This window comes from Cricetulus griseus (genome assembly GCF_003668045.3).
Source record: "Cricetulus griseus strain 17A/GY chromosome 1 unlocalized genomic scaffold, alternate assembly CriGri-PICRH-1.0 chr1_1, whole genome shotgun sequence".
NCBI classification, from domain to species: domain Eukaryota; kingdom Metazoa; phylum Chordata; class Mammalia; order Rodentia; family Cricetidae; genus Cricetulus; species Cricetulus griseus.
The window spans coordinates 171,469,685-171,495,975 of record NW_023276807.1 but is presented as its reverse complement, the minus strand read 5'-3'; the positions used below and the strand labels follow the sequence as shown (position 1 = coordinate 171,495,975).

The 26,291-nt window shown below is 40.2% G+C and overlaps 1 protein-coding gene across 1 annotated transcript in view; it reads right to left on the bottom strand.

Annotated features, from left to right (window-relative positions):
- Synpr (synaptoporin) overlaps nt 1-26,291 on the bottom strand; it is a 334,876-nt gene that overhangs the window by 112,259 nt on the left and 196,326 nt on the right. The window contains exon 3 of the mRNA XM_027389352.2: nt 17,644-17,768. Within this exon, the coding sequence (XP_027245153.1) occupies nt 17,644-17,768 (125 nt within the window). The remainder of the gene's footprint in view (nt 1-17,643; nt 17,769-26,291) is intronic.

Below are 26,291 nucleotides of genomic sequence, written 5' to 3'. Positions count from 1 at the left end.
CAGTTGTGGCTTCGTCTTTCCAGGTATGCCAAGTTGACAAGCCTGACAGGTAACAACATAGAAAATGAATTAATCCAATTAAACATGTATTTTTCTACAACTAAGTGTTCTTCAAGCTGTCACATCTCATGCTATCCAAAGTAAGATAACAGATAATAAAAGGTGAAGATAATGGCGAAGGCTCGTGTGTATTAAGGATTACCAAGTGCCAGATAATGTGTAAAGAATGACTTAATTTCCCCAATAACCTTTCAAAGTGGGTACAATGATGTTCAGAATCTTAGACAACTAGCATAGGTAAGCAGTCTGAGGATTAATTCTCATCTCTCTTGCTATAGTCCTAAAAACAGCTTGGTATTGGCACAAAAATTGACAGGTAGACCAATGGAATAGAGTTGAAAACCCTGATATTAACCCACACACCTACAAACACTTGAATTTTGACAAAGAAGCTAAATTTATACGATGAAATAAAGAAAGAATCTTCTCTCTTGCTGCAACTGTGGCTAATGTTTCCTGAGAGCTTTCTATGAGCCAGACGTGGCCAATCAATTAAGTAGCATTTTATTAAGTTTCAATAAATGCTATGTACTAAAATGTGGGGTTGGGTCCATTTGACTGGAAAAATCTTTTCCCAACCATTGATTCTTAGGTACCGTCTGTCTTTGAAGTTAAGGTGTGTTTCTCTTAATGTAAATTCCAATGGCTAAATTATATGTTTTATCTGTAAGTTGATTACCAAAATCTATTTAATTCCAGTGGTAAACAATGTTCTGATGCATCCTGAATACCCTTTTGAATTTTCATAACAATTCTTTGTGCATTATCCTTTGTTTTCCCAAAACTATGAGCTTAAAGATAATGACTTTTTCTTACATATCTTTGTGCACCCAATGTCCCTGCTTCTGTATTGTAATTAGCCTAGTATGTTAGGCAGAGGCACTTAGTTATATCAAGGAAGAGCATACTTGCGTTAAGATACATGCATGGAGCTAGAAAGTAACAAAGACAGAGGTCAGCTCTTGTCCAGCCCTCCTTCCTCCACTGGCTTCCTTTCTGATTCATATTTTCTGCCTTTCTATAGGTTTTGCTTATGTGAAGGCCCCCACAGACTTGTTGGCCTTCACTCTAGCCATTAGTAAACTGCAGTTGGGGTGCTTGCTTCTTCCCCTTCCCTAGCTTCTCGATGGAAATATCCCAAAGATAGAATCCAGTTGAACAGTATATCTTTTTACAACAGGGCATCCATTATAAAAAACAATAAGGAAAAGACCAAACTACTGCACCTGACAACTCCCATAATTTCACTTGTTCACAACAGACAAGCCAGTCAGTCCCCACTGACTTCCACCTTTCATCATCTCCCAGGCAATAGACATAAATCCTGTTTTCTTCTCTGACTTGCTACTAAACAGTTCTGTGGATTATACTTTTAAATATATCCTAATTATTTCTAATCTAATCTCACCCCTCTGAGCTCCTAAAACCTTAGTTAAGCTACCACTCCTTACCTAAATAAACTGTAACAGCCATTTAATTGATGCACAGGAAAAATATATTTTTTATATAACATCTAAAAGAATTCTTAAAGTATTTAACCAGATCACATAACATCCTTATCTTAAGTCAATGATACTCATGCCATCTAGAATAAACTGAAGCATCTTCCAGGGTCTATAAGACCCATATTGCTGGCCCTGCCTTCCTCAACACAGCCCTTTCCACTCTTATCCACTGTATTCTTGCCATTATGTTTTCCTCTCAGTTCCTTTTTCATTCCTCCATTTTCCATCTTTATCCCTGCTGTTTGTCTCCATGAACTTATCAATGGCATGCTTCAATTTCCTGCCACTCAGCTCTCAAGTCAGATGTCCCTTGCTAAGACAGTCTTTTTTGTCTCCCTTCTCAGTTGCTCTCCATCACATCACTGTGTAACTTTTGTCATTGCATCTATTGTATGGGCCATAACCATGGTCTTTTGCTTATCTATTTATTGTTCCTCTCCATTCTTCCTCACTGCAATGAAGCAACTACTGAGGTTGCAGTCTGTGCCTTTTATCACTGGAGCTCTAGCACCAAGAACAGCTCCTGGCATAGCATCTTCAAAGCACTTGCTGAATGAATGGTGAGTCTCTTTTTGTGCCAGAGGTTATTTATAAGCCATTGACTGGTTAATGTCTCACCTCATATTAAATTAGAAACAATGGATGGGGCCCCAGGATACTAATGTGGAGCATGAACCAGATCTGCAGTATAGGGCAAGCCTCTCCCTCCATTGCACACTTGACAAGTGTTTTCTGACCAAGTGAGTGAATGGATGTGAGCTCAAAGGTCACTGTGCCTCCAATGATGCATGGTGATGTACACTAAGACCAAGAAGAGCTGAGTGTGCTATTTTCCCTACTGATTGTATCTCTCTTCCAGAAAGCATTATAGAAAGTGGCAGAGACACACTGTTTATGTGGCTAGAGGCATTTGGTTGAAATTGAAGTGATTTTTTAAAACTACAGAGACACAGTCATCTGGCGCCAGTGATGATCTGAGTTGAGAAGGCATCCGCCACATTCTCATTTCGTCTTGCACAACATAAGACATTTACATTTATTTTCTTCTATGGCACTCTTTGTTCCTGCATTGAATATTGATGCCTTGCATTTTTATCTGCATAAAGCAAACATTAAACTTCGTCATTCTTTACAGAACAATCTCTCTATAGAAGGTCTGAATTCTATCTCTAAAGACAATGCTAATCAGAGTCATAATTTTAGATTTGGAAGTAATGAGTAAGGTTCATCTTGGTCTAAGACTATTTCACACTGACAAAAAAATGGCATTTTATCTGTGGTGTTCACTCTTTCTTGACAACTGCTGCAAGGACTTGCAAAAAGATCAAAGAAACCAATCTCTTCTTATTTTGGCAAGCAATAAACTAAATCTAGATATAAATAAGAATAAATTCTTGAAATGCTCCCCAAAGACAGATTCTTCCAAACTCAGTTTTAACTGTGAGGAAGAAGGGATCCACACATCCCTAAACTCCTTTTGATGCCAACACTTAGATTAACGTTAAGATGAACACCACAATGTAAATTAATTTGAACTATGAATTCTCAAAATGTTATCTTACACTGTGTAAATATAATTTGTTAGTTCTGGAAATTTATCACAGAGTTCCTTGCCATTACAGAGATTAACAGGACCTTATATTAATCATTTGCAGTGTGGCTCTCTATGATGGTCATATTGGGTAATGATTGCAGTAACATCAATGCAAATTCCTGCTTAATAGTTTCACTCTAAGTCCTAGCTGGACAGTGTCACTTCTCTATGTTCCAGGTTCCTTACTGTCAATCTGTCTTTTTTAAATGATTATAGCCATGAAAAGTGACCCCATCCTTAAGCCCCATGTATCTCACAGGAGTACACTGAAGCATACAGACTTAGTAAAACAACTGGGCTGGGAGAATACTTGATAAGTTAGATATGGATACCACATAAAACACATTAGCACTGAGGTGAGGAGATGGCTTAGTGGGTAAAATACTTGCCACAGAAGCATGAGTTCCTGAGTTCAGATCTTAAGAACCCACATAAAGCCAGATGAAGTTGGCCACGTCTGTAATCCCTGTACTTTTGCAGCTAGATGGAAAGTAGACATGTAAATTCCCAGAAGTCAAGGTACACAGCAGTGAACAACAGGCGCTGTCTCAAACAAGGTAGAAGGCAAGAAACAACACCTAAGGTTGTCCTCTGACCTCCCCATGTGCACTGTTGTGCATTAACACATGCAATCATGTCCCCATACACATATTATACACCCACATACAACATGTTTTTTTTTTAAAGAAACATGATAATTCTGGTTTTTGAGAAAATTTTTGCAAGGAATACAAATGCCTAATAAATAGATAACAGTGTGTTCACTAATAATTAAATGAATATACTTATTAAGTTCTCTATTGAAAACACATAAGAACGCAGGCACTTCCATATCTTTCTGTTAGGAATACAAACCTGATCTAAAAGAATTTAGAAAAATTTATAAAAATGTAAGTTTTACATTTTTGTTAGTGATTTCACCTTAAAGTGAAATTATAAAACAATCTTGGTGGTAGCCTTATTTTTAATAGTGAAAAACTGAAACAACTAAAATGTGCATTGGTAGGCAACTGGTCCCATCAATTATTGTATAGCTATGCAATAAAATGATGGTCTAGTTATGAGCCAATAAAATTTGCATCTGTAGATTTAATAGACACTCCCAACTTGTAAATAAACAAGTATTAATTCGCAATATCATAATTATAACAGAATTGTTTTACATAAATCCAGTATATAAAAAGGAAGTTCGAAAATAGCATGATAATTTTCTCTGAAAAGTACTTAGAGGGCTTCAGTGTTCTACTTATTTATCCTATTGTTTATGTATTTTGGGGTAGTGTTAGTTTTATGGTTAAGGAAAGCGTACAAAGATGTTGTATTTCTACCTAATGCACACAAAGCCTCTTCCATTGTCAGAATTCTCGACTAAAGTGGGGTATCTATTGCAGCTGATGAACTTGTACTCATATGTCTTTGTCACATGGGGTCCATACTTACAATCCAAGGTTTACTCTCATCTTTAAACAGTTGGTCAATTTGGACAAATATACATTATGATATGTGTACACAATTATAGCACCAAACAAGATTTTCAACTGTCTTAAACTCTTCAATTCTCATCTTTGGGGCTGAGAAGATGGCTCAGCTGATAAAGTACAGAAAACCACAAGCATGAGCAGCCCACATAAAAGTGCTGGGCACCTGGAGAAGGGGAAAGGGTCACGATCCCCTGAGCAAATTGAGAGCATGGGAAGAGAGGGGAGGGAGCTATGAGAATGAGAAGGGAAGAAGAGGAAGGATGCAGAGGTCATGAGGGAGCAGAAAGGTTGAGTCAGGTGTAAATTAGAAGAACGGGTATGTGATAAGTAAGGTTTCAGTTGGGGGAATGGTAGAGGAGGAAGGGAGGGAGAAGGGAACTGAGATTGTCATGTAATTCAATCTTGTTTGTAATTCAAATAAAAAATGATAAAAAAAGCACTGGGCACTGTGGTGCATATTTGTAATCCCAGCATTGGGGAAGTAGAGACAGGTCCTAGAATCTATTGGCCAGCCAGTCACCCTTATTAGCTCTAGGACAAAGAGAAACTATGACTCAAAATACTATGCATGGCAGCTAAGGAAACCTGGGGCTATCATCTGGCCTACACACACACACACACACACACACACACACACACACACACACACACACGTACACATGTGTGTGCTCTTTTGCGTTCTGATTTTTCACTTGTCCCACCCAATTCCCAATCCTGGCAGCCACTGATTTGTTGTCTCTTATTGTTTTGCAATAAGAATTTTGGGATAGAAAGAAATGTTATTGTTTCTAATAAAAATGATATAACTATTTTAGAGGATGAAATGGGAGATGGTGAGAGACACAGTAGAAAATAAAATCCCTTCTGTGAATTCTAAAATAAAACACATGTGTAGAGATTTTGAAACATCATTCACAGCTAAGTTTTAATGATCAAAAGCTAATCACAAAGCTTAGAAGTGGCCTCAAATCTGGACTTGGAAATGTGGCTCTCAAGTTTCAGTGATAAGCTTAAGGAACATTAGAACTAAAGGTTCTTTGCCATCAAAGGTGCTCATGTTCCCTGATTAGTTGGGAAACCTCTCACTTCACCCCTCCTTCCTTCTACTATCCATGCCTTTGCCAGGAGAAAGAGAATACACAACAGCAGTAAATCACTGCAAAGCACTTGAGTTTAGAAATACACAGTCTCTAATTGATATTCACCCAATCAGTATAGAATCTTTCAAAATGGAGCATACAGAGTTCTCCCAAGTGTATCAACAACCACTCATTCATTTCCAGTTGCAGAAAGGGAAGGGATAATCATTTCACCTTCAGATGGGAGTTGTTTTTCCTTCAGTGTTTCCTGCTTGACTCAGGAAATCAGTTAGAAAATAAATGCCAGTAATTCTTAATCCTAAGGAACACAGTGGCTCTGAGCCATTCCTGAATCCTCTTGGCATGTGTTACCTGTTTGAGCACAGCAGATGGCAAACTTGGAAGCATTCAGGGGGAATTGCCAATTGACCACATCTCTTTATAACACTCTGGTGACCAATAACATGGTCCTTGGATGCTTTGGATGAACTAAAAGCATCTGCCCAAAGCTTGATCTTGTGCTTAGGAACTGTGTGAAACTGGGCAAGATGTTCATGCTCTGTGAGCATCAGCTCCATACCCTACAGAGTTCAGAGTGGCTAGATCTTAGTGATATCATTGGCACAAAGGCTATGATGCATTTGATCTCTTTGCACAGATAGTGGTATTCAGTAAAATGCTTCACATATTTTTTATTCAATCATAATGGTGATGAAGATGACTCATCATCATTCCATGATATCAGAAAAGAATTTGATGCGATGGTAAACAACTTTACTGTGACACCAGCAAAAGCATGTACTGGTTGCGTGGTTTCAAATATAGTTTGTCTCTGAATGCTATTCCATGAAAACAGAGTCAAATAATGCTCTGACTGTCACAGTCTTCCCGTGACATCAAGAAGCAATGACCAGACTAAGCTGCCAATAATTATGCATATGTATATATACACCTGAAGAAATAAAAGGATTCACATATCTCCTCTTTCCTGACTTTACCCACAAGTCAAGTTGGGCTAGGGGTAAAAGGCAACTAGCATTTCAGTCATTGCTAAGGAACATTCTCAAATGCATATGGTGGGAGTGCAGAGTTAATAGCTGCAGCTTGCCTATTACTACAACATTTAAATCGTTATTTGATATCCTGTCAGTGCTAAGGTTCCTCTCATTCTAACAGTGACATATATTATAATGAAAGACCCCCAGACTCCCAAGGGCCTCAGGATCCCAAAGAGCACCCGAGACTCAGAAACCAGACTAAGAGCTGCAAAAGCAAGAGGGTTTATTGAACGAATGCTCATTCGGGTGTCAGCAATATCCGGGAAGCTGCACACCTTAGCAAGGGTTACAGGCTCCTTATATAGGAAAAATCCGCAGATCAGCATACAGGCAAGGGGCACAAAGTGATTGATTACAAAGTGTGATCTCATGTTAGAGTGGTCACCCAGGTGTGACCTGCTTTTCTACAAAGGAAAAACCACAGAACATACCCTGGAAAGTCCTTGATTGTCTGTTGGCCAGCCAGGTGTGAAGGGTAAGTCCTTGATTGTCTGTTGGCCAGCCAGGTGTGACCCAAAGAGGGTTGTCTTGGTGACTGCCCCCGTCTAAACCATAGGATGTGCCCAGGGTTGGGGCCAACTTCCTTGTAAAGGGCCAAGGCCTGTGGGAAACTTTTTCTCTCTGTGAACTAAAATCTTTTAAAACTTTTTCTCTCAGCAAACTAAAATCTTTCAATAATAGATGACTGTGGAATAATAAAAGAGTAACAGCCATTTGCTTATTCATGGTACTTCTTCTATTTCTGTGTTTTTTCATGTTAAATATATTAAATCAGTGTTTGAAAAAATTACAATGTGTTTTTAAGACCATATTAATGTAAAATATGAGATTTTGGCCAGCAGGATCTCTACCTCCTCCTCTCTAGGTGAACAACTCTCTATTTCTTACGTGTTCAGAAGCACTTGTGTATTTATTAAAATGACAATTTTAGACTTCATCTACAGTGCTAATGAGGTCTGCAGTGGAATGGTGGCATTTCCATTTTAGCAGGCATCCTATGGGATATGATGCAGGCAGGGAATCCCCAAGCCTCACACTGAGAATGAGCCTAAAGTCCAGGACCTCTGAATTCAGCGGGTTCTGTAAGGGGAACTGGGGAATATGAATGTTAGTTCCCCATTGCTTGAACTGATTCCTTGGCCCTGATGCCTGTCCACTTCAGCTCCAGCAGCTGTGCATCTAGCAAGCAATTATCTTGAATACACACCTCCTCTACCTTTGGCCCTGCAACCTTTGAAAAACACAATTCATTCTGTCAAAGATGGATTAGTGTCAGGGAAGAAGGAAACACAGGTCCCTACCCTCACTTGACTTTTAGTCCTCCTGTGGAAGGAAAAGAAATTTTGAACATCTCTCTGTCCAGATGATAAAGAAGTAGAGATTCAGATTCATAAGACCATCGAGTGGGCACTTATATTCTCAAGAGATATGACATAATATACACATAATATATATGTGTGTGATGGTACCTTTCTCTGATATTTATTGAACCTTGCTGTGCTTAACTTTCTTTGTCATTTTATAATCATCTCAAAGTCTCACGCCCCCCTCCTATTCTGGGGAAAAACTGTAAAGGAAAACTAGATGTTATTTTTGTAACTCTAAACAAATGTATCCTGACTAGTTTTATGACAACTTGACACAAATATTAAAGAAGAGGGAGCTTCTACTGAGAATATGCTTGCCCTCCAGACTGGCCTATGGACAAGCCTAACAAGTGTTGGGTTCATTGATGGTTGATATGGCAGGGACCATAACACACCGAGTGGTGCTACCACTGGGTTTGGTAGTAATGGGTGCTGTAAGAAAGCAAACTAACTTAGCAAGTCAGTAGGAGCAGGAAAGTAAGCAGCATTCCTTCATGGACTCTGTTTCAGTTCTTACCTCTAGGTTCCTGCCTTGAACTCCTGCCCTGACTTCCCTCAGTGATGGAGTGTGACCTGAGAGTTGCAAGCTGAAATAAATCCTTTCCTTCCCAAGTTGCTTTTGGTCATGGTGTTTTTCACAGCAATGGAAACACTAAGACAAAAGCTATGCTTGTGTTCTTTCAGGGCACAGAGCTTCACCCAGGTCATCAGGTTCTTGCCCCTGTATCCCGACACATGCCTTGCTAAACCTCACACCATGAGACAGAGAAATTTATAAAGGAATGACTCACTCACCACTCACTGATTTAATCTCTGCTGCTTGTCACACCCCCATGGGAGACCAACAGAAACAGCTGCCTTGATTGCAGAGCCTACATTCATTGCCAGTACATGCACAGATCCTGATCTTCAAAAGCCTGTTACTCTAGTTCTAGGGGACTTGACACCATCACATGAACATACATGCATGCAAAACACCAATATACCTAAAATAAACAATAAATCAATTTTTAAAAAGGCCTGTTCAGACTTTACCCCAATGGAGCAATAAGTCTTCCAAGGTAGAGAGGGATAAAGGAAGGAAGGAGTTGTCTCATGGCATGTATATGTTGCCTTCTGCTCTTTCTGATGGTAGCTGGTACACTACCAGAGCTTTACTTGTCTTCTGAATTAGAGAACTAATTCACCCTTTAGAAAAAAAAAGTCCTCAATTAACTCATTAAATTCTTACCCTACAGAAAAGGAAATTGAGGTTTAGATAGAGACTCTGCCTGTCAACACCTGTTTTTTATTTTACTTGTTTGTTTTGTATTGCATGATTTATGGGCATTTCAGAGTGTGTTCTCATCTAACTGGCTTCTGATGATGTCAATCAGAGAAAGCTCTGGTGGCAGCCTGGCAGCCTAGAGGTCAGGAGCAACACAAAAGCTAGGAGGTTCCCCTTGTTTCTCATCACTCCAGGAGCATTGTAGGGGAAGCTGTAGCCATGCCTACTTAGGGGCTGGCTACAGGTGTGCCTGACCACGCTTGCCAGGGCATGGTCAGGGTAACTAGAGTGACTGCATTTTCTCTTTCGGTTTCACTTTGGTACTTGCTGGACAGACTGTTGCCACGCCGGCTGGCTAGGTCGCTCTGTAAGTAAGGCTTTTCCCTATTAAATACCCTTATATTTCTACCTGACTCTGTATTGGTAATTTCCCACTATATCTGGTTGTCAGGAGCGGGATATTGAAAACCTACACCCCATTTGGGACAGGCTGTGGGTCCCGCCAGGCCTGCAGCCTTGGCGGGGAAAGGTCCCTCTCTTCACAGGTGTTCCGGGATCCCAGCCAACCCGTTGACCCGTTGCCGCTGAGCTGCTCCCAGCTTGGAGACTCACACAGACCTCCTACGGTTTTACCACCATGTGCTCGGGACCAGCTTGGACTTTTGCCTAACCACATCCTGAGGCCTCCAGCTCTTGAACTGAGTTGGAGTAGGTCTTGGCTTTCAGCAGGGTCAGTGCAGTGGCCTTAATTACTCCCTGTATCTCTCCTTTCTTGGAGTTTCCTATTGCTATAGAAGCAAATTCTACCAGACAGGCCACATCGTGTGTGCAAGCTAAGACTACTGCAGCTTCATCTCCCATGGAGTCCTGCTAGACAATGTTCAGATTCACACAGACCCAAAGGAATGGGGCCAGCTAACTGAAGACTGAAACTATAAATGAAAATAAATGATCCCTCCTCTGTAAGTTGTTCTCTCATGGTTTGATCCATCACAGCTGTGAAGCACACTGGTCAAGTAATTCCTGAAAATTGGTTTGAAAATTTGACCTTTTCAAAACCAAGCTTCCAGAATGAACTCTGACTGGTAAAGTTCAAAACCATAAGCCATGGAGTATATTTTATCCTACTTCATAAATTTCTCAATGCTTTTAGCTCCTCAGAAATGCATTCACAAATGCACCTCTCAATGGAACTGTGTGTCTTCCTTATTCATTAAAAATCAGATGGCTACCAGCTTGTGTTATCAAGCAGGGTGGAAATTGCCATCCAGTGTTGAAGACATAGTGCTCCGAAGAGGATTCCACAACCAATAACAGGAATAAAGACTTAAAATATTGAAATTCTTCCCCATGGCCCAATACCACACAACATCACCAGCAAAACTGATGGAAAACTTTGATAAACAGAGCTACTTTGTAGACACACATTATCATCCTGGCTGAGGCGTGTAAGACAATGCAGAGACACAAGAGATACCAGCCTCACTCTTCCCACCACCTCCTTCCTGATTATTGCAACTTGTTCCTCACTGTTCCTGACTCTACAGCTGCATCACCATCAGTTTATCATCTACTTGCACAGCCAGATCCACTCACTATTCTGATCATTGACCCCATTTCAATCACTCTAAAATTTAAATCTTTCAAACCAGCCTCTGCCTCTGACTTCATCTCTTGCCATTTGCCTCCCAATCAAGCAAGCACGTGTTTCCTTGCTCATCTTAGCTCTCTCCCATGTCAGACATCGGTCCTCTCTACTCCAGTGTGCCACTTGCCATGTACTACGTGCTTCAGCTGCCTTTGAAGAGCTTCCTCATATCTTTCAGTTCTGCACTCAGACATAATTACATCAGCAAATCATGTTAACCAGACAAGCTAAAGTAACACGACTTCTTCCTTTGTCTTTTAACCTTAACTTCTTCTCTTATTTTTATGAAGGTCTGGGGTTTGTTCCTGCCCTACTTTCAGTCTTCCTCAAGGAACCACACATGTTGACCCTTTGCTTAACACATACTTTCTTCTCTCATCTGGGATGCTTAAAATGTCTCTATCATGGGCCCTTCTCCACCACTCTATTGAAGTACATATCACATGGCCCACTCAGTCCACACCAGCACTTATTTTTATTTCTGTATAATTCTCCTTTACTTCATGAAATTATAACTATAAAAGAGTATGCATGCACCTGTTTATACACCTTATATTTCTTTATTGTTTTCCATCCTCCACTGGTTGTAGATGTCATCAGGGAGGAGGCCATGTCTACTTTACTGAACAAGTGCATCTATAATTAATGGCCTAAGACTTCATAGGTGCTCACTAAATATGTATTGTGAGAATGAATGCATGATACAGCGTGGGACATTCACAACTCTAGGCTAATGATTGAAAGGTTTCATGATATTGAAGGCTGTTAGGTGCTCACACAGATCTCAATTAAACATTTTCTACCACTACAATACAAAGTGTTGCCTTTTCCATGCATTCAGTCTCTGACTGGTAGCTTTCCTGAGCAGCAAGTGGTATAAGGACCTGCAGGCCTAGCTTTTGATCAGTAATCAACAGAAGTGTTTAGATCATCATCAAAACTCCGTCGCCGCATGATCCAAGCCCTGTTGTGGTGTGTTGTCCACAGTTTTATGGAATCTCAGGTCCCTGAGATGCCTATGGTAGTAACCTTTCTGTCCCTAGTATAACACTCTTTTCCTCTTAGAATTTCTCATGATCCTCCACTAAGAAAACTACTTGCACTCAAATATTTGTCTCACTGTGTGTTGGTGGAGATCCAAACCAAGACAGGCACCTGACTTCTCATTACTTCTCTCCTTCCAGGGAAGCACAGCAGCAGTCCACTTTACAAGCTTTATAGGCTGGGAGGAGAGCAGTGGGATTAATTAATTAATGCAGATTAATTTGACATTCACTTAACTTCTTATTTGATCCCTCCCATGATGTCAGTCAGTGTGAATATTTGTATCTTTTTCTGAAATCTCTATAATATTCTCTACAAATTATTGCAAAATAGTGCTCTCTGTCTTGTTTTTGTTGTATAATTGAACCTTAGTGCCAAATTCTTAGACAAGACTTCATTGGTAACAACATCAATATCAACAGCATACTTTGTAATACATTTGATGTCTACACAGTTGATTTTAATACCTACTTGAATGGTCACTGGCAGACTGTGAGGAGGACACTAGGTCCAGCATGGTTCATCACTCAAATCCCAAAAGGAGTTTGTAACTTCTCCATCCACTAGATGTCAGAGCTTGGATTTCAAAACGGGGATTTGGCTTGGGTTTGCCCTGGGCCTTCAGGCCTTGACTTCAGAATCTTTTCAACTCCCTGGGCCTGGCAGAACCAAATCTTATCATAAAAAAGTTCAGTTTAAGGCCAATGTTAAAATGGGGTGTTATAGACTGGAAATTTCTGAAGCTTTATCTAAACAAAGTGAAAATATTTGGCAATGAGAAACAATAACAAAGTACCAATTGCCGACACAGCATTTCATGAACCCAAGAGGGAAAACACTGCAGCCTTAATTTCTTGCATTTCCCCCATTGGATCAATAGCAGGGAGACTTTCTCTCCACTGTCTCTGGGTATGAATCTTAAGAAAAGGATCTCTTCCACCTCTTCTCTGTCAGAGCTGGTAATACTAGTAAAGGCCCAGATTCTCCACACCCTTCCTGTTATTTACACTTTTTCACATGTTCCAAAGAGGAACCCCAGAAAAGAGAAGTAATTCTGTTTGGTCAGTGCCAACTGAGCAGCCCCTGCTTGTCTTTTCTTTAGTGTGAACATTCCTTCCTTGGGTCTTCCGGCTCAGGCTGAATCTCCCTCTCCTGCCTCAGTGATGCTAAATAATTTCCCCAATACCATGTTCATGTGACAGATTTCTCCATTCTGTCAGCCTGGGGTGGGGGTGGGGAAAAAAACAAAAGCCCCATAATAATCCTTCCTAAGAACACTAGAGCAGTAAAAGCAAGCTAATTGTTGTGAGACAGTTTACATGTATGAAGAGAGGAAAATTATAGTCTCAGGCTCATTGTTGCTTCAAGGACACCTCTGCTAATCAGTTGTCTTTTCATCTCTCTGGTTAATTTCCAATTACCCTGATTTTATAATGAAAGTGAAAATAATACATTATGAAAAAAACTTACTGAATGTCAGGATTTGTTTAAACATTCTATGTGTATGTCTCATTCAACACTGGCAGCAATACTGTGAAAGAGGTATGTCTGTTCAACAGATGAATTTCACAGGGTCTTGGATCATCATGGTGAGGGAAAAAATGTCAGAGTTCATGGTGGTGGGAAGATGACCAAGACCCTGTGTAACAATAGCCAAAAGAAATCTTCCCTCTTTAATTTGCTAGTATCTGGTCACAATGACATATAAATATCAAATACATAGATCATGAGATTAAGAGTTAAGTGCAACTTATTTGGGGAGGAGCTATTTCTCAAAACAGAAAAAGAGTGGGACAGGGAAGGAAAGAAGATGATACAAAGCCACATAATTGGGTTTTCATTAACAGTGGAACTGTCCTGATGAGTATCTCTGAGAAAATGGGTAGAATAGAACCTACCTGATATTGGTGCCACATGAGAGATGATACTCACAGTTGTCAAGGGGTGAGGGCTACTCCAGGAAACAATAACTTCTTGGTGTTTCTTTCCTAACATACAAGTTTCTATAGCTAGAGGAAACTACTTAAGGGCAGTCCGGGCTTGCACTCACTTGGAATTATAGCCAGGAATGAGGAAGGGACAGGTTATATATGAGACAAATGGCAGTTTCTACTGCAACCATCTTGAATGAAAACAAGCCAAATCATCACTTACATGGCCTTGTATTTGTTCAGGGAATACTTGTCACATAGTTAATGTTTTTTAATGGTTGTCTAGGCATCACTTTGTGGAAGTTGTGCATTTATAAACTGTTCTGTTTCTAATTTGTTTGCTTGTCCCACCCACACTGCCCTGACCTCCTCAATGCTGCATTCATTTGTTAGCACAAAGTGTATGCATTCTTCTAGTTGGTGTTCTTCGAATATATTAAGTACCTGAAACCAAGCAGCCCCGCTTTCCACTTCAGTGTCTAAAAGACAAGACGTGCTAAGAATCTGAGACACAGAACTCAACCCCCATCCCCCAATGTCAAGCAAGTTCACAACTCGGTAACACATTACAGGAGATGAGAAAACAGTTGAGTATCACTTGTTTGTTTTAATCACAGGCCAAAAGGAAGGTCTTGTGACAGATGTCTTAGTTCTATAATAAAATGACATATTGCTGAATAGTGATATATCTCTCTGCCGTTGGTGTAAGCAAAAGTGTACACATGTGGTGGTGTATAGGAAATGCACATTTTGCTATGTTTTCTAGAAGCAGCAGTTGAATCTTTTGTGAGTTATCTAGATTTTCTAGTTGATGTTATCTTGTTAATAGAAGTCCTTGTCTGTCAACCAGGTGAGAAGGCCCTTTTGAGCTGTCATTCACATGACTTGGTGCTTGAGTTTACATCTTCCTTGTGTTTGTAAATAAACAACAGTTAGAAGCTACTGAAGGCTCCCATCTTAATTCAAGGATTATGATCAAGTCACTGACAGTGGCTTATGGAGTTTTACATACACACAGTACATACACACAGTAACCTTATAAATTCTTACTTATTCTTGAGAACATTCTCAACAAAAGGGCATGGCATGTCACAGTATCCAAATGTGGAGCTGAAATTCCAAGCCAATATTTTTCCTAGATGGATGTTACTGGGACACAATGCAAAGTGTTCTGTGGGGGTAGATGAGCAGTAAATGTGCAGACACGGTAACAGAGAGGCAAAACTTTCTTTCCTTTTCTATCAAGAATAGGACAGTTTACATAACGCCTGGTAGACCTGGGGTCCCCACGGGTTATTTCAGAGTGTGCACTATAGTTTAGTAGTTGTAGTTTAGACCATTTGCCAGGCAATGAGAGAATGAAAGTGAGTGGGTATTTCAAGTGATTCCCTTCTCTGCAAACATGTTTTCAATGACGTTTTATCTGCTTTGCATATGACTTCCTGAATAAGGTACTATTTGAAAGAAAATTCTGGGTTAAAAAAAAAAAAAAAAACAATGGTTGAGAATTTTTGTTTCAGAACCCTACTAAAAATCTTTCAAATGAAGGGACTAATACTTAAAAGGGGAAGGAGAAAAACTCCACCATATTTGCCCAGTTTCTCCAGATGCCCTTCACTGGGCCAAACACACGACTCTGCAGTCTTTGGAAGGAAATAGAAAAGCCAAGACACCTTTGGGGGTCAAATGATGGTTTCACAGGGAACATATGTCAGACATCCTACATATCAGATATTTACATTGTAATTAATAACAGTAGCAAAATAACAGTTATAACATAGTAACAAAAATGATTTTATGGTTGGGATCACCACAACATGAGGAACTGTATTAAAGAGTGGCAGCATTAGGAAGGTTGAGAAGCACTGCCTTAAAGGGTTGACCTTGAGGTTACCCTGCGCTCTTGTTCAGAGATCATTGTGGAAGCAATGTAGACATTACGAGATCAAGAATAATGTTAAGCATTCCAGTCCCACTGCCTGACCATTGGCAATTCTTAGCTGGTCTTCTAGATCCAAGATGGTGAACATTAGTCAATGAACAGGCATTGGTTTGGTTTCTCTTCCAGATCCCAAGGGTTTCATATACAACTTCTGAAGAGTCAGCTTCTTCACATTCTTCTTCACCAGCACAGCACAAATATTAAGAGTGAATCCCCAGGGTGGAGTGCTTAACAGTTCTGAGCTTTGTATGTTTTTCTAAGGGGGGAGACTATCTGAGCAGGGGCATTTGAACATGCGTCAATTCTACTCTTCTCAGTCCTCAGAACACTGGTAAAACCATCACTTCTTATGCTCTGTCACCCATAAATAAAGGCAGGTTTGCCTTAGACTTTGTTTATGAGGCTAATATATTAAATATACACTCCACAATTTGTGAATCCTCTGAGTTACTTGGTAGGGAAGAAAAGAATTTCCATGGAGAATATATTTGGGAAACAACAGGTCTCTTGGTGACTCAGAATGTCCATTAGGAAGATGAAGTACTAAAGAGGATTTCTTGAGTTTGTTTCATCAACTCCTAAATTCTTTTTCCCATCATCTTTCTTTTTCTGCCCCTCTTTCTCTTCCTCCCTTCTCTTTCCTCATTCCCTTTCTGCTAGTGACAGTTTCATCAAGGTTCATGTAAATACTTTTGGAAAATACTGTACTTACCTGCTTACAAAAAACTTGTAAAGGTTGATTTTGACTTTCTAGAGCCACCATCATGCCCACAGAAGGTAATGTTAAAATGAAATGAACAGAGAGTATATTATAACACACCAAAACACTGGTGAAAGTTGTTTAACACCTCCCCCTCTGAGTTAGTTGATGTCAATTATTTGGGCATTTTACAGGAATAAAGCATTTTAAAATGGAATGAAGTTAGTCTATATTAGGTCTCTGAATCAGAGCCAGGAGGTGTGAGATTGGGAACAAGCTCTGAAGGGCATCTGCCAATCAATTAATAGGTGTGAACAGACATTGAGTTGATAGAGATTGAAAGGGTTGTTTCTGTCAAGTTATGTATAGCAATAGAGAGATGATTTTCTTTCAAGCTAGGTGGACTAAAACTCTGCCTCTGCTTCTTGGTAGCAGAGAGAGTGTAAGGCGAAAATTAACTTAACTGTCAATGTCCCAGGATGATGATGATGATGGTAATGGAACTTCCCTGAAAGTGTCATTGTGATGAGTAGGTGATATTGAACAAGTACTCATCTAAGAAGTATTTATCTGCTACATATAAATATTATTAGACATTAATATTGTTAAACATGATTATCCACCAGAATTGCACAGCCAATATAAAATTCTATGTAACCTACAAATCTGGATAGGATGTGAGAAATCTTAAAGTTGGAGAAAATAATTATGTAGGTGCAGTCTTTCTGTTGATAGCCCCTGACACTGGGCCACAGTGGGAAGCTCTAATTTTGGAGGGCACTTAATACTGGATTAAAAGTATAGTTAGCAAAATCCTACCAGTGTGAAGTGGTGGGTGGACACTCTACCAATGACATTCTGTGGCCTCACACTGAATTTCTTCCTACCCAGAAGCCTTTACCAGAAGTCACAGGAGGAATAAAGCCTGCTGCTGTGAGGTTGAGGAGCACATATCACCATTCCTTACCTGAACGGGTAGGCAAAGGCTATGTCAATGCTGAGGTTACTTTCTGTCTTGTTGACGCAGTCCACACTCAGCCGCAGGCCTCCTGAATAGCCGCCACATGTTGCAAATGCAAAGATTGCAAAAAGCTGTGGAGAACAGAAAAAGAAAGTAAAGATGGCTATTAGGAAGATGGTGATCATAAAAACATGATCAGGAGCCCAGTGTCCAGGCAGAAGGAAGTTGTAGGCTGCTACAGAGCAGCATCACATCTTAATGAGCCACAGGAGGATGAAGAGTAAGGTGACATAGGCTGTAAGGGCTTTTAAAGAACAGTCTTGTGACTTAGAGAAATGTTGCTAGGGTGGGGGGAAATGACTGTGTGTGTAAAGCAGTGCCATACCTCAAGAGGTTGATGGCCTAATTCCATAGACAAAGACCTGGAGAGTTTCCTGTGGATGCCTCACAAAGGTGTCTCTTCACATTTACTCAGCTCATTTTATTCAGTAAACACGATTTTTCTTTTGGAATGGTATAGATTGCTTTCTGTAAAAGCATGACTGCAGAAATCTAGAGTTACGGGACTGAAGATGAGATAAGTAAGAGGTTCCATTCAGAGCATGAGCTCTCAGAGTTCTCTGCCTCAAGTCCCCACAGGACTTGTGTTGCCTGCTGTTTCTAAATTAACTAGTGGAAGATTCAATGTTACAAGTTAATATCATGCCCTTTCCTGGTGGAAAATATGAATCTGTGGGGAAGAAGACACTGAAAAGTGGGGGCACAATACTAGAGATGTCTTCTATACAGGAGAAATGCCAACAAGGCAGCCGTGGCAAGAGCTGGGGTGTTTCTCACATGAGAACTGAGGAAATGCTAGACTTCATTACTTCATACACTGCCTAAATTTAAAAGAATTTCCTGCTCATGTCCAAAGAAAGCCACCCTAGTGCACTTCATGCTAACTCCTCCTGAAAGATTCTAATTTATCTTAGTTTTGGAGCTTACCTTCTTATAATAGTGTATCCTCCTCCATCAGGAAGGAGCACTTGCTTATGTTGCCCAGTGAGAGGAACTATGTGCAGATTAAATGCAGGGGCCCTGGTATATAAGTGTTGTGGACATTGTTTAATATCACCATGCCTTAGTTCCCTCATCAACAAAATGGCATTGGTGATAACACTTGAACTGTTTGCTGTTTGTGATATGAGACAGTTACTTGGAGAAATCTGCTGGTCTTGGGGAAGTGTCTGCCCAGAAAATCCAGAATGAGAGTTATCTGCCAGATGAATCATTGGTGGAAAAACACCTTAACAATTGTCTTCCTCAATTGTCTAGTCAGCATTTATTGGAAAAGATTGGTTAATGACAACAATACATTGTAAAACCCTCATAAGGTAACTAATGTTTGGTGGACCATTTTCCCATATATGCCAGTTTTCAAAATCAGTATTTTAAAATGTGGAACAAATGTTAGACATAATTAGAAGTGTGGAGCCCATAGTACTCTTGCCACAATGTGAATACTCAATAAACTCAATAAATGCTAGTGAATATTATTACTGTAAATACTGGGTTTTGTGATGAGTTGTTCCAGGCCATAGAGCAGGAAATCAGCTATGCATTCAACAGAAAATCTGTTTTTGTGTTTTGTTTCTTTGCTTTCCAGCTTGCCAAGTGATGGGACTGACAGGCATTTAGCAGCCACTCCAGCCCACTCTACAATCCCACTCGATGCTCAGAGCTCAGCTTATAGTGTTGACAGGAATGAGAAAGAAGTGGTACTAATTGTTTAATGTTCACATCTATATTGTGCGTTATGGTGGTGGATAGCCCAGATCCTTGTAGCCTGTTTAAATGGGGGTTTTGGTGAATAATCTTTTGAAGAAAGATTGGAGTTGTGGAGTCTAAAGAGCTATGGAATTCTAAAGAACCTTTTGCTCTTCAAAGTTCCACATCTGTGAAACACTTTAACAAGTGTGCTGCTCTTTACTCACAAGAGTGTTTTGAAGTGTGTGTGTGTGTGTGTGTGTGTGTGTGTGTGTGTGTGTGTGTGTGTGTGTGATTAATATTACTGTATTGGATATATGGCAGAATAGAATAATCATGTCAAAAAGTTGCATTTTAAAAATTCCTTGAGGACATTAATGCATAACTGAATGGCAAAAGAATAACTCTTGTTAATTTCTATGCTTAATAACTTTAAAGAAAGTGCTTATAATAAAATTATTTCACTAGTAGTGTAACAAGTAAGTGCTTTACATACAATTAAGACTTTTCACTAAGACATTATTGATGCCACTATGTAAGGAGCCTAAGATGAAATGATAATTATTCACTAACTGTATAGATATATTACATGGATAGTAAGGAGCAATTAGACTATTGAGACCATACACACATTACTTTTTCCTTCAGTTTTATTAATCTGTATAAACACAAGACATCATACTCCAGTTGAACTAGATACCTCTAGCTTTGTGATTTTCTTATTCCCTACTGTCCTCACTGATTAAAAGGAAATCACATTGTATGACTGATATCAATTCATATGTGTTTGGCAAGGATTAAACAGAACACTGGGAGTGTCAGACCCTGTTGAGTGAATACCATTACAGGGTTGTTTAGCTCCATATTTTGGAAAATGAAATCAACTCCATTGGAGTACACCATCTAGGGGTCTAGTCCTATAATAAGGAAACATTCAAGCACAGCGCAGAGAGAGGACTAGAGGCTCTTTGGCCTGTGAGGGGTAGAATTCTGTGGTATTATAGAGGAAGGTACAGTGGCCTTCCTTCCAGCGCTCCACCCAAGTGCTTAACCCTGGGTGGCAGAACACAGCATATCTGACTTTGAGTCTAATTCCTAGCTAGGTGACCCTAAGCGAATCACTTCACTTCTCCAAACTTCAGTCTCTGGTAAGCCAAGACTAATCCACTGATTCAACAGGTGAGAATCCTGATGTCCAGACTCCTTGAGACAGTGTTTCAGTCAGCATCAGAATTTTGGGGAAAGCAATATGTTTGCCACAGAGTAGAGTTAACAGTCAAACTGTTCATAAATGCATCATGAGAGCAACTGGGGATTCTCCAACTTTCTCTCAATTTTCTCACAAACACCTATGGCTATCTCACTAGCAAAGGAGAACAGGCCTTGTGTTCTTCCTCTCTTCTCCCTCAGAGGGATAGATTGAGGAATTTACAAGGAGGACTTTGTAATGTGTAAAAGCCTTCCCAGGCTTGACAACTAAGGCTGAGAAGCCCTGATATTAGCACAAGGAATGGCTGGTTGTCTTGTGGATGCTCAGTTTTACAAAACAGGAATATTTCATAACACAAACAAGATCCTCTTCTGAGGTATGGCAAAGATGGAGTAACCAATGTGCATCTGTGGGGATGAAAACTGGGAGCAAGTCCTGCATATTTAAGTAGAGAGAAAAGTCTAAAGGGATGGAGTGACAGTGGAAAGGGTTGTTGTGAGCAGATTCCGAGAGTTTCAATTGACATGGCTCTGTAAGGGCTGCAAGCTATGGAGAAGGATGAGGACCTAGTGTTCATGTATGACTGTGTATATACAGCCAAGTATGTGTTAGGTCCTCTACACACTGGACTCTGCACATTCAGCCTAGCAGTGCACTGGGTTACCTTTCTAGGCAACTGAAGGTGTCACCTGGGACAAAAGTTCATTTAAACATCCAAGGAGAATTGTAAAATCTTTGTGTTCCCATTTTTCACTGGGCTCCCAGTTCTCATAGCAGAGAACAAATTGTCCAGTGCATTCTAAGTTAATCAGTGTGCTGACTACCTGCATAATCACCCCCTTCCTCTGAGATAAGCAGACCAAAATAAGTCTCCTGCAATGAAGTTTCATCTTGCTTTTGTCTGGAATGATCTATGGCTCTGCTCTAAATAACAAAAAATACATACAAGTGGAAAAAATTAGCCAACAGAAAGATCCTTTGCACTGTATCCCAATCATAAACACATCCAGGAGAAATGCTTGCTGTCACAACATTGCTGCTCATTGTGACACCAAACTTTGCTCTCAATGGACGATAGACAGCTCCTTCATGGAAATGCCTTGACTCTAAGAATATCATGCAAACATGCTGTTAACACTCCTGTTTATTTTGAAAGTCACAGTTGAAAGCAATGGTTTGGAGGATGATAAAATATGAGACCAATTAGTGCTTTTGGTGAAGTGTGTAGCAAAGCCAGGAAGAGAGGACTTCTCCCCGAAATTTGGTAAGCAACCTCTGGCATGAAGGATAAATCGATACTCATGTCAACAGGCTGTGCTTACCAACAGCCACATCTCTCAGGATGAAACTCTCACTTACTGTGTGCCAATTTCCATATACAAATATGTCTACCATTGTCAATTCCAAGCTACTCTCAAAACATCTGAGCTTGTACTGAGAAGAGGGCTGCAGCATCAGAAGTACTCTTGTACAATGTTGTCTCTGTTATCCTGAGCAGGGACTTTCATCAGCTAGAGCTAGTGTTCAACAATAGAACTATTCTTTCATTCACCATTATTACTCAATTAGTCCTTTATTTTATTTGTATCAAAAGCCTCTCTCTCTCTCTCTCTCTCTCTCTCTCTCTCTCTCTGTGTGTGTGTGTGTGTGTGTGTGTGTGTGTGTGTGTGTGTGTGCATGTGCGCATTTGTGAATATGGGTGCCCACGTGATACATACTAGCACTGGGGCAGGGAAGTTGGTACAACTGGAGTCAACACTAAATGGAAAAATTGTACTGACTGTTGTAGAGGCAGGCAGAAGTCTGGAAGGTATTGCTTCATGTAGGAGCTGAGCTTCGATGCCATCCCCATCTGCAAATGTGCACTGAGGCATACTCCATGATGGCCTTCATGCTATGATAGTAGAGTCTAGCAATTGAAACTGATAGCTTATGTTCCACAAAGCCAAACAACACCTTTGAAGAAACCTCATTCTTATCATGTTCTAGGTTTCAGTGAGTGGGGTGAGGCAGAATAGAGAGAGCATCGAAATCCATGTCTTGTACAGTGTGGAGTGGGAACAGCTGTAAGAGACTAGGTCTCACTTTCCCAGACAATGTACAATCACTTTTTGAACAGGACTATGCCTCTATTTCTCTGTCGTCTTCCTTGTGCTAAAATATTACAGGTGGATCACTACTGTTATTAACTGAATACTGATGACAATGGAAAGAATGAAATATCTACATTTGGGGCTGAGGAGATGGCTTGGTGCATAAAATAGTTCAGCTTACAAGTTCGAGGTCCAGAGTTTAGACCCAAGAAAAATAAAATTAAGAATAAAATATAACAGGCATGGTGGTGTGATGAGTGACTGCAATTCCAGTAAAGGTGAGATGGGAGAAGACACGTACTTCCCTTAAGTTTGCTGGCCAGCTAGGCTAGCCTATTTGGCAAATTTCTTAGGACAATAGAAGATGCTGTTGAAAGCAAATGGTGGAAAAGCACTAAAGAACAACACTTGAAGTTGTCCTGTGACCACACACACACACACACACACACACACACACACACACACACACACACACACACATACACGCACACACACACACACACCAGCATTTGATTGATTCTCGTGCCAGTTTCTTCAGTAAGTATATTATCAATCCTCTCAACAGTCCAGACCCTCATCTCATAGATGAGGAAAATAAGCCAAACAGTACAACCAAAGTCCCATTCATTATTACTAAGTGAAATTGTCAGTTTGAATTCAGATCTGCCTTTCTTTAAAGCCCACACTCTTCCTTCCAAACTTTCCCCAAGTACGTGGCTTGAAGCATGCTATGGGAAGAACTGTGTAGAAATAGAAGCTTCAGACCTCTAAAGAGGCTTTTTCTAGCACATCAAGTTTGAGAGGGCTCAGTAAGCTTCTGCAAGAGAAAGCAGGAGATAGGCCTCAGAATCCCAACCTCCCCTTCACAGCCTTCTCTTCAGAGCATCCCAGCCTCCTCTTCAGAGCATCCCAGCCTCCCCTTCAGAGCATCCCAGCCTCCTATTCAGAGCATCCCAGCCTCTCCTTCAGAGCATCCCAGCCTTCTCTTCAGAGCATCACAGCCTCCCCTTTGGGGGAAGGGACTGATGTCTTGCTGTCCTGAATATTTGAACAGCCTGCTGTGAGTAGACTGTGCCAATTATACCTGACAAGTCCCTCCTCTTAATTGCTAGTCTTCCACAGTCGGTGGTGCTGGCTTTCATGATTTCAAACAGTTAAACCTTTCCACAGATAACAGGATCAAGAGGTCTGAACCACCCCCTTCACCCTCTCTGAAAAGCCCTTCCTTTGAGACTTGTCTTCCTTAATACCTATGAAGATCATTGCTGGGAATACAGCTGTTTAGAGTTGATTATTTCAATACTAGCCTTGCAAAAGTGAGAAATGAATAGCATAAGTTATTTGCTAATGCAAACTGAATTTTGAACACTCCATGGTAGAGTTCAAGTCTTCACCCTCCACTATTATCCCTGGAGGCCCCCAGTACACAGATGATCACCTCAAAGCTTAACCTTTTATTTTGACTGAACTTTGTGTAATCTTTCTTTCAATTTTTCTTCTACTGACAATAGAAGTTTTCTAAGGAAATTGAGCAAGCAGCCTTCCAGTTGTCAGTTTATATTTACTAAACCCCATAAAATATTTTGACCCAGAAGAATTTTTGTGAGCAATATTGTAAAGCATCAAATTGGATCATTCCATGAAAATAAAAACTGCAAGTTGGTCCTTGATAGAATGCAGAAATGTATTTAATTTGAGGTGATTAAAAACTACTGATCAAAAACCATTCTTCCCATAGGGTCTAGTTGATGGTTCAGTCTGTAAAGTGTTTCCTTGCATGTGTGAGGGCCTGAGTTTGATCCCCATATCCTATGTACAAAAATGTTTGAAGACTGGGGATGTGGAGACAGGCAGTTGCTTGGGATTGATAGCCAGTCAATAGCCAATGTGGTAAGTTGCAGTTCAGTCAGAGACCCTGGTCAAGAAGGTAGACAGCACGTGCGCAACAACTTCTGAGACTGAACTCTGGCTTCCACATGCATGTTCATCTGCACACACACAGGCATTCCCAAAGATGTGTACACATACATATGCATACAAATGCACCATCCTTTCCCCCACTATAAATTAAATGTTTTTTTTCTGTCTCTGTTGTATATAGTCATCTGTATTATTGGATGTCTCTGATACATGATCTATACTACATTCTGTTTCATGATACTAAAAATTGTGCATGCCCTAGCTACGTGTAATTTTCCTAGGCAGAGAATTACTTCTTACTATTATCTTTTGAGCTTCATGGTGGGGGAATATCAGTTCACTCAAATGGCAAAAGAAACTTCCACATTTTTTAAATCCTCCAATCTGAGAATAGCGCATTTACTGAAGCATTTCGCTGTAGATGACAGAAAGCCTGAGCAACAGTGATTAAACAAATACTAGTTTGTATTCAATACACAGCAGGGTCTAGAGCTTGTTTGTTATGATTATTGGTCTTGGCCAGTAGAAGGATCACACGTAGGTCACCAAAGCAAGTCAGCACAGCCACACCCATTCATCACCTAGTCATCTTTTCCTTGACAGTGTCAACAGCGTTCTGTGACTTTGTGTAGTGAGCTAAGAAGACTGAAATTTCAATTTGTACTTAATTTTTATTTTCCCACATAAAATAGACACAAATATTTAAAATAAGTACAAGACAGAATTAATAAGGTAATTGAGAAATTAGCTTCGTGCTATAGCAGAAGGTTATATGCAATGGATGTAAAGAATGCATAGCTGAAACTAATTTGAAAGACTTCTCTGAGGACTAACTTTCATAGTACCAAGGAGGCCATGAAAGCTTCCAAAAGAGAGAAGCAACCAACACTTCTACCCAGCTATGATGCCTATAAACTACAGCAATGATCGGTATAGCATGATAACTCTGAGTGTAGTAATGGCATGCATACCTTAGTAGTAACCAACAACTCTCTAATTGGACTTGAGATCCACTCAACAAGAAGGAAATCATGTCTGCTACATGAAATCTAGACAACCACCAAGGGTCAGCGAAGTCATGGATCTTGGAGGAGAACCTACAACTACCGCCCTACTAAACCAGCATAATCCCTAGCTACATTCTAAATATTTGTCCATATACCCACAGTAAGTGTAGTTTTCACTCCATTAAGGAAGCTTCCCTTTGCAACAGATGGAGGCCATTACAGAAAACCACAACTGATCAAAACGCAAAGTATTGTGAAGCCGACTCCTAACTGATAGATCTACAATGTAACTCCTGCACTGAAGACTTGGATTATTGTGGAAGAGGGGAAGAAGGATTATAGCAGCCAGGGGAAGAGGGAGCATGTGGTGAGACTGTGTCTCACAGAAATGTCATAAAGTTTCACGAACATGGCTGTTTAACCACGAGATAAAAAGGGATGGCACCAATAGAAAATCTCACAAGGATGGGCAACTAAGGAATACTGAGAGTTGGAGAAATAAATAGACTTTCTACAGGAAAGAGCACAACAATTGGCAATTGGTTAACAAATATCAAATTCTCTACCCTGAATATGTGTATGTGTGTATACAAGTAATATAATACAGACTGAGTATGTTGTATTTATGTATTTAGGACTCTGCGTGTGTGTGTGTGTGTGTGTGTGTGTGTGTGT